Raw genomic sequence first — 8188 nt, 5'->3', positions numbered from 1 at the left:
CCGATTTAACGAAACAAACGACTTAACGAAAGAAAATGGTTGTTTGGGAATGACTGACGAATCGCTGCTCATGTCAAAACAATTCACATTCGGAATGGCGTTTGGATTTTAATCGTCCACAGCACACAAACAAACAATTGTAATTTCGGTTTTACCCAATTCGACATAAATTTTATTGTTTTCCTTTCGCATCAGCAGCAGGAAGCTGCTGCTGCATAAATCGTGCATTTGCTTTTGTTACTAAACACTACCCACATTTTGTACCAAGTTGGCAGTGATTTTGTGCCCAAACGAACGCCTGAAAGTGTCCCAACATGAGCGAAGACGAGAGAACGCTTTGGTGTGGAAATTTAAGCGAAAATGTTACAGAAGAGCTGCTGTACGAACTGTTTCTTCAGGTAACTCAAGAAAGAGCGGACGACCGGTGTTGTGATGTTAATAAAGCCTAACGGAATCCTCTTCTTTCCATTTGCAGGCCGGTCCGCTGGAAAACGTAAAAATTCCCCGGGATGGCAATGGACGCCAGCGAAGTTATGCCTTCATAACGTACACCCATGCCTGCAGTGTGGAGTACGCGATCGGCATATTCCAGGGCACATCGCTGCTACAACGCCATTTATCGCTGGACAGAAAAACGCGTAACGGGCCGACCGCTGTACCGACGCCGCAAATCAATTTCAACTATCCTTCGGGCGCCGATAGCAACAACAGCTCCGCCGCAGCCAACCCATATCCCGACGATCCACCACCCCATCCGGTTCAGCAGCAAAACACGATGGATGGTGGTGGCAATGATCTCCCATCGCCGGATAACAACCTGGCCAGCCTTTATGCAACACAGAGTCAAAACGAGTTGCTGTCTGCGATGACGATGGCACTCGTGGGCGGCCAGTCGACCGTCGAGTTTACGCCGGAGCTGTTGGCACAGCTGGGCCAGCAAATGCTTGGGGCCGACTTTCCCCCGTTTGACGATGGCAACCAGCAGCAGCAGAGTTCGCTGCGCACGAAAATGAAGCAAAACAATCGAAGCAACAAATATCACGAACGTCATCATAATAAACCGTACTCACGAAACGATCGCTACGGCCATAACCATGATCGCGGCGATTCGCATCAACAGAGCCGTCAAAGATACGATAGCAATAGTAAGCGAAAGAGTGGCGATCATGATCGGCACCACGATCGAAGCGGAAGTCGAAGGCGAAGATAGTGGTTGAGCCGGAAGGGGCGGTGAAATATGGTACAAAAAATCGTCATTTTTTCCAGTCAACCCCTTACGTCGATACGGTGAATCAATTATTGTGAGGACGATCATCCATCGCCGAAAGTGGACACTGAGATGGTGTTTACGGTTGTAAATAAGTCGAATGATTGTTTACAAAATTTAAATTTAATTTAAACTGTGCATCTAATAAACCCGAATCCATCTCTTATCAAATTGTAAGCACGTTTTTGTTGTGCGCGCGAATGGTGGGTGTGTGTGAAAGTGTAACATAAGCCCGCTCGATCCATGCTGCTGTATGACACGGTTTATATTTCCTTTATTCTTCCTCAAATACCTATTAAATACAATTCTATTGAGCTTTACAAATATATGACATAGAATTGGCTTATTGTAGTATTTTAAAGTCAGCGCAGTCGTTACGTTCCCTTTTTTTAATTAACTTTTCTCTCTCTCTCTCGTCCCGCATGTTCATACCTTTTTTTTGTTGTCGCTTGTATTTTAAAAACATGGAATTTGCCGACCATCGGCGGTCGATGCTTCGGCTCACACATTCTACTTCTTTTGCACATGGTGGTTGGGGATTCTATGCGCGGGCTCTACACATCAGGACAGCAACGTGACGAAATGTTCACGCGTTTATGCGTTTGTTAAAAGTTAAATTTGATATTCTGCTACTCGGCCACGGAGGCGCGTTTGAGATTGTAAATGAGATACACGACATCCACTCGCACCTTTCTTTTGCTGTGTTTGCGGGCCATATCTCGCGGGATGTGAAGCAACGTCGAAAGGGATTTGTTTTTTTTTTTTCACTTGTTGAACAACCAGTCTAGTAGCTTTACACGTAAATACATAGTAAATGATCTTGTCTTGTAACATCACCCTCTCTATCCATCCAGTCTGTGCTTCTTGTGCATATCAGTCGTTCTTGTGCTTTGAACATCGATTGCTGTCCGTGGATGTTCTGTGGCCCCGTACAACAGGTTCCTGCATTCCTGTTCTCTCGAGTGAAGGGCCATTTAGAACTAGTGAGCGATTGGGATGATTCTGAACTCGTGGAACGAAAATCGTCGATACTCTTGATTGGCCCGTATCTCAGATGAACCTAACTATAACTTCGAGCTTGAAAACAGTTGCCTTAACTTACGAGAAAAATTGGTCGCCTACTCTGATTGAAGTTGGAATAATTTGTTCGATTAACATTTCTAGCCGTAAAAACTGAGTAGGCTAATTAGTAGTGTGATTTGTGATCACAACGCTACCGATCTTTCGCGCGCTTGTACGTGTGTACGCGCAGTTTGCTTCAAGATTCTTGCCTAACCGTCGACGGCACACTGACTTTTGCGCAAACTTTAAACCGCAAATAATCTCTGACTGCACTCTGGTGCGCTTCGTTGGCGGCGGAGTAGTAGGGTAGGAGGACATGGAAAGCGGACACATCTGTAGCGCAATGCAGAGTGGTGATGGCGCATATTGCTAACCCACCCACCCACCTCGTATGCGCGCTGCTGCTGCTTATGCTGAATGAACGATGCTGCGAAACGATGAAGGGAATAATGTGCTGTTTCGATCAAAGCGCGCAGATCTGTACGACAAAAGCACACGCTATTGTGCTTCGTTATTTTTGTGTTTTTTTTTTGTTCTCGTCTTTTCTGTTGCTGCTCCGTTCGTTTCTGCGCTGCGCATTGATCATCACACTGGACGACCGCCACCTCCCCACCCTACGTAAATTCACTATGACCAGCTACTCTTCTGCAGGTCTATCTGGCCTTCGAGCGTTTTGGCGAGATAGATGACGAAAAGCTGACTGATGGCGGCCCCGAGCGCTACGCCCGCAATCACGTACAGGTTCCGTTCGGCCCACACGCGCACTATCTCGATGCACCCGTTGGTCCAGATCTTTTTACTGGCCGCCGCCACCGACTGCTGCTGGATGTGGTAGCCGCACATGATGTTGACCAGGCCCGAGCTTATGTCCGTCGCGTTGATGCAGCAGCTGTACGGTACGCCACACTTTTCCACGCTCGGCGACGAACAGTTGAAGTATTCGTTCTTGCCCCAGTCCAGGTAGCCCTCGTTGCTAAGCCCGCAGCAGTGGAACTCTTGCTGGGCAAAGTCGATGAGATTCTGCAGGTCCGGATCGTCCCGGTAGGTGGTGATGATTTTGTCCGTAAACGATTCCTCCAGCACCGCGTTCACCTTGTGCGGAAACACGAACGCCGTAATGGCGATGGCCATCTCGCACAGGAAAAAGAGCAACAGGCAGAGCGAATAGAACTTTAGCAGGCAGGTGTTCTCTCGCAGCGCACCTAGGCAACCAGCAAGACTGACCACAAACACGATGCCTCCTGCGATGATCATGACGAGCGACAGGTTCAGCACGATGTCGTAGAACGTTTCCAGCTTGATCAGCCCGGTAGCCTGCCATTTGTCCACGAACGCATAGAACCCGATACCGATCAGCAGTCCACCGAACAGCCAGAATATAAAGTTGAGCAGAAATATCATATACTTTACGCAGGAACTGACGTAAGTAAAGTTGTTGGTAGGATAGCGATACGGAGGCATTTTTACGCGTTCGCGTTGCGTGTCGTTGTCCTTCGAGAGCCTCGCGTGAATAGCCTTATATGGGAGGGCGTTAGAGTATGCTCCAGTTAGGTGGGCACTAGGAGCTGGCCTTACACACAGGCAAGATGCTGCTGCTGATCTGGGCAGCCACAGTCTGTGGCATTTGCCAGAGCAGGAAATCCTTTGTTTACTATTTCCGTAAAACACACTGCACCAAAAGCGTAACTTGCACCAACTAGGACACCCGCCGATCGTGAATCATGATTTTAACCAGCTTTTCACAGCACAAACACACCACGCACTTTGCTTTAGTCACCAAGCAAGCAAAATCCTTTCCCACTTTCGAATCGGAGCTATGAAAATTTGCTTCTAAACTTGGCTTTTCTACCTTTTTTCTTCTTTCTTCTCCAGTCAATCATATATTTGCAGGGGTCGTCGACGGAGCAGCTCGCGAAGGTGATGAAGTATGCGTCATTTCATGGATTTAAGGTCGTTTTATTGGTTTTAGAGGGAAGCGGGAAACTTTACCGAGACCTGGCAAATTTATGTGAATTTTGTGCTTCATTTTCATCCAAAATAATTAAATTTTTAGAGCAAAAAATGTTTTATTGCTTTATTTTTGAACGAAACAATCAGCAATTTTTTAACGAATATTCGTTCAATTCCGCGCTAATGTCAAACTGTAGATGTCAACTTGACAGCAAACAAGGCAACAAAAAAAAAGGCAAGCGATTTTGACGCGTCAAAACGAAGCAAAAAGCAACAAAAACGGAAAGGACGGCAGAAAAGCGGCAAGGCAGAAAAAGTGCGTGTTTTGTGCTAAAATATCGATGGAAAGCGATCGTCTGGCATAGCTCGGGAATTAAAGCACGCATCTGCTGGGCGAACGTATCGAGCTCGAGAACGCACACCGACGCTGGGTGCGCTGGTCCTGCGGAAAGTTTACCATGAACCCATACGGTTGTGAGTACTGGTAGCCTCTGTGGAGATCATAAATCATGTCTTTTCTTATTACCTTCCTGTGTTTAGATGGCCACAAAATATTTTGCACCCAGCTCACTCCTCTCACTTTCTTACTGTTTCTGTACCGCTGTTCCATTTATGTGTATCTCTGTTCGGTTTTTGCGTTCGATTGCAATTTGCTGATGAATTATTACCTTACCGTACCCTTGAAGTTATGTTGAATGTGATACACACTACTGCGTAGCCAGCTTGACCATAGAACTTAGCTCGTTCGTTTCGCGAATGTTGTTTCCCGAGCACCGGTTTGTGGTCCCGGCCGGATAAACTTATGTTAAATATGTTGTGTTAGCGTAGCAGTACCGGCCAAACGTGGTTAGATCGTCAGGCCTGCCCGTTTTTCGGAAGGGACAACAGTTCAAGGTCTTTATGAAAAAAGCAGTAGATGCTCTCATATCAGTAAATTCATGTATCATGTATAAAGATGTGATGGAAAACTTTCTGTCTCTTGTGATACTGGAAAACGCTAAGTAAATCATCACAGCACAGCGCCATGGCTGCGCAGCGATCGCTGGCGATGGAAAGTTTTGCTGATCATGCTGATAGATAGTGTACATAAACCTAAACACCGATATATAAAAGTATATACCTTTTTAGCACCGTTCCTGTTATGTTGTAAATAATGAGCTCTTGATTTTTTCGTTTTTTTTCTTTCTCTTTTTTCTCTTCCTCTTTGTTAAATATGATCGCCAAATGTGATATGCATATATATATATTCCTGCTCTAGCTTACGATCGACGTAAAGAAGCGGATAGCAAGTGAATAGCGAAACACTTCCCTATAGAAATCCTTCCTATGCCTCCGTTAAATTTGATCTATCTGGAAAGCTAGAAACAGTAAAGATCTAGTACAAGATATAGCTCCCGCGCGCACTATTCAGTAGCTGTCGGGTCTCTCCAGACCCACTTAGCGCCTTTGCAATTTCTTCTTTCCGTTAAAGTACAACACACAAAAAGCACAAACCTGCTCCCATCACGTATATACATATTCACACAAGCACACACAAATATCGAAAAACAAAAATCCATTAAACTGCCATGGCTAATAAAATGGTCGGGAAGGGTAAATGTAAGTACTTTATGTTATTCTACTTTTACTACCTTATGCCTCTCTCTTTGCTCTTACCGTCTTATCTGTACAACTAACCTTAAATATGCACCGTAGTGTACGTTTAAAAATTACTCTGTAGTAGCAACACTAGCGACGTGTTTGTATGTTTGTCCTATACAGAAAGCACCGTTTTTAAAGTGTTTTATTCCCAACACTCTATCCAGCAATTGGCATGCTCAAGCGGTACTCGTGTAGCTAACCCTCTTCGTATTTTGCCTCCTGTGTGTGTATTGTCGATAACGATTGCGAACGATCACAATACGATTTGCCGGATCCTAACGCCCGTCTGACGCGGTTTTACTGTCTGACGGTTTTACTCTATAATTGCAGTACCGGTCGAATCGGAAGATGCGCATAAGCTTCGATTTCAGGTTGAGCTTGAGTTTGTGCAATGTTTGGCCAATCCCAATTATTTGCATTGTAAGTAACGTGTGGGTTCGTGCTCGAATGTTCCACTAACCGTTCTCTTTCTCTCTTGCTCTCTCGCATCAGTTTTAGCACAACGAGGATACTTTAAGGATGCCGCATTTGTAAATTACCTAAAATATCTGCTGTACTGGAAGGAGCCCGAGTACGCGAAATACCTCAAGTTTCCCATGTGTCTGTACTTCCTGGACCTGCTGCAGTACGAACACTTTCGGCGCGAAATCGTCAGCGCGCAGTGCTGCAAATTTATCGACGATCAAGCGATCCTGCTGTGGCAGCACTACACCCGCCGGCGCACAAGGCTCACCGCGCTAGGGACTACCAGCCTGACGGGGTTGGCAGTTGGGGGGCAGCCGGTTGGCGGTGGTGTCCAGGGTACGCTACTCTCGAACGATCCCGCCATCATGCCCAACAGCGGCAGTACGAATAACAATGGTAGCAACAATGGAAGCGCGATCAGCAACAACGGTGCCAACAGTGGTGGTATCGGTGGCATCGGTAGCATCGGCAACAATAATGGTAGCAGCGGCAGCAACAGCAACAATGGTCCCAACAGTGGCATCGTGAATGTTCCAACATCGGTGGCCGGCCAGCAGCAGCAAAATGGTGCCGGACTTGCGCAGCACAACGGCGTTGGAGGTGGAGGCGGAGGAGGTGGCGGCGGACTGCTGGGTAATGCGATGGGGACGATTGGCGGTGGAAGCGGTATACCGGGCGGTGGCATCAATCAAAAAGTTCCTTAAAGCTAGTGGCGCCTCTCTCTCCAACGGTCGACCAATCGTCGTTGCTAGTGTTGAGATGCTGCGAAACGCGTTGGAAGTTGGTTGATTGTCGTTGGTTGTATAAAGACTGTTTTTTTTATAAATATTGCCTAGCGTACAGTGTAGATCGTAAAGTAATAAGAGAGACAATTCAATATATATTCTGATGGTTGTATGTGTTTTCCTTTGCATCGAACAATTGCCATCGTTCTAAGGCAGGCTTACCTCGTTGGAAAAAGGTTTAAGCTATCCACGGATAACAAGAATCTGCACAGTTCCTGCTAAAATTTTCATTTCTATTGTAAAATTTAATTACCAATGAGCGAGTTGTTTAGCGATATCGGTCAAGGTGGACAACTTTTTTTTTTATTTCTCGTGGTGACGGCCAGGCCGTATATCTTATGAACTATACTTAATACTCACAAAATAATTCTTAGATGTATGCTATTTTGGTAGACATTTCCTTCTCCTGCCGTTGAAATGCACCTTATCCCGGGTGAACTCGGTAGAGGATGGGGAGTTCCGCTAGTAAAGTGGAGCGTCGTCAGGTTGTCGTCACGTGTTTTCGGAAACTCCCTTGATGAAGCTTCGGATCTCCAAACCGTTTGTTTCGGATTGCGTGCTGATGTCGTCACGGGCGACCATGCCGCCGGCAGAATGCCTGGGTTCGAGCACCACAACAGCTTAGTTGAGCCATCGTGGTAGTAGACACACACACACTCCGCCGGCAGCATGGCCGCCAATAGCCCTCAGGTCTCTCGAGTACTACCAGCTTTGGCCAAAAATGTGACTGGCGCTCGTTGGAGTTATTTGGACAAACAGGGTACAATAAACACATAGCACACTATATTAGTTTGGAAAATCAATAGTGCGTACTACTACGGGATAGGAAGTGGGAAGGAATCAGAGGGTGATTCCCATATCTTTGGCGAAGCCGAACAGGATCCGCGCGTATTCGGTAGTCCTTCTGACCCAGGATGTCGTCGCGTATTGGCACCGCGGGGGATCTTCCTGATGCCCGAACGGCTGATAGTAACCCGGGTCTTGTGGATCAGAGGATGTGGTCAATGTCGTGATATCC

At 46.4% G+C, this 8188-nt stretch overlaps 3 protein-coding genes across 5 annotated transcripts; 2 read left to right on the top strand and 1 right to left on the bottom strand.

Annotated features, from left to right (window-relative positions):
* The first annotated feature begins 50 nt into the window (after nt 1–50).
* Nucleotides 51–1595, top strand: LOC118506694 (RNA-binding protein 7). The gene is made up of 2 exons (XM_036044175.1): nt 51–398; nt 476–1595. Exons 1-2 carry the CDS (start codon nt 315–317, stop codon nt 1208–1210), a joined length of 819 nt encoding a protein of 272 aa, XP_035900068.1. The 5' UTR covers nt 51–314; the 3' UTR covers nt 1211–1595.
* On the bottom strand, nt 1515–4186 carry LOC118506693 (tetraspanin-33-like). Its single transcript, XM_036044174.1, has one exon. The coding sequence runs from the start codon at nt 3788–3790 to the stop codon at nt 2957–2959; it is 834 nt and encodes a 277-aa protein (XP_035900067.1). The 5' UTR covers nt 3791–4186; the 3' UTR covers nt 1515–2956.
* A 286-nt stretch (nt 4187–4472) lies between these two features.
* Nucleotides 4473–7268, top strand: LOC118506695 (mediator of RNA polymerase II transcription subunit 31). 3 transcript variants are annotated; one of them, XM_036044177.1, is made up of 4 exons: nt 4473–4753; nt 5538–5878; nt 6251–6340; nt 6413–7268. In XM_036044177.1, exons 2-4 carry the CDS (start codon nt 5848–5850, stop codon nt 7087–7089), a joined length of 798 nt encoding a protein of 265 aa, XP_035900070.1. In that variant the 5' UTR covers nt 4473–4753; nt 5538–5847; the 3' UTR covers nt 7090–7268. The 3 variants fall into 3 exon arrangements, with proteins under 3 accessions (XP_035900070.1, XP_035900071.1, XP_035900069.1); XM_036044176.1 differs by lacking the exon at nt 4473–4753 and adding an exon at nt 4760–5391; XM_036044178.1 differs by lacking the exon at nt 5538–5878 and having other exon boundaries at nt 4478–4753.
* Nucleotides 7269–8188: the final 920 nt, after the last annotated feature.

The sequence above is a fragment of the Anopheles stephensi genome, chromosome 2 (assembly GCF_013141755.1).
Source record: "Anopheles stephensi strain Indian chromosome 2, UCI_ANSTEP_V1.0, whole genome shotgun sequence".
In the NCBI taxonomy this organism is placed as follows: domain Eukaryota; kingdom Metazoa; phylum Arthropoda; class Insecta; order Diptera; family Culicidae; genus Anopheles; species Anopheles stephensi.
The sequence above is the reverse complement of the archived record's forward strand: the minus strand, read 5'-3'. Positions and strand labels throughout refer to the sequence as shown.

Excerpts from the sequence above, each read along its gene's own strand:
- LOC118506694 (XM_036044175.1), top strand. The coding sequence starts at position 315 with ATGAGCGAAGACGAGAGAACGCTTTGGTGTGGAAATTTAAGCGAAAAT. Across the intron at positions 399-475 it reads TGTACGAACTGTTTCTTCAG|GCCGGTCCGCTGGAAAACGT; the intron begins GTAACTCAAGAA and ends TTCCATTTGCAG.
- LOC118506693 (XM_036044174.1), bottom strand. The coding sequence starts at position 3,790 with ATGCCTCCGTATCGCTATCCTACCAACAACTTTACTTACGTCAGTTCC.
- LOC118506695 (XM_036044177.1), top strand. The coding sequence starts at position 5,848 with ATGGCTAATAAAATGGTCGGGAAGGGTAAAT. Across the intron at positions 5,879-6,250 it reads AATGGTCGGGAAGGGTAAAT|TACCGGTCGAATCGGAAGAT; the intron begins GTAAGTACTTTA and ends CTATAATTGCAG. Across the intron at positions 6,341-6,412 it reads CAATCCCAATTATTTGCATT|TTTTAGCACAACGAGGATAC; the intron begins GTAAGTAACGTG and ends CTCTCGCATCAG.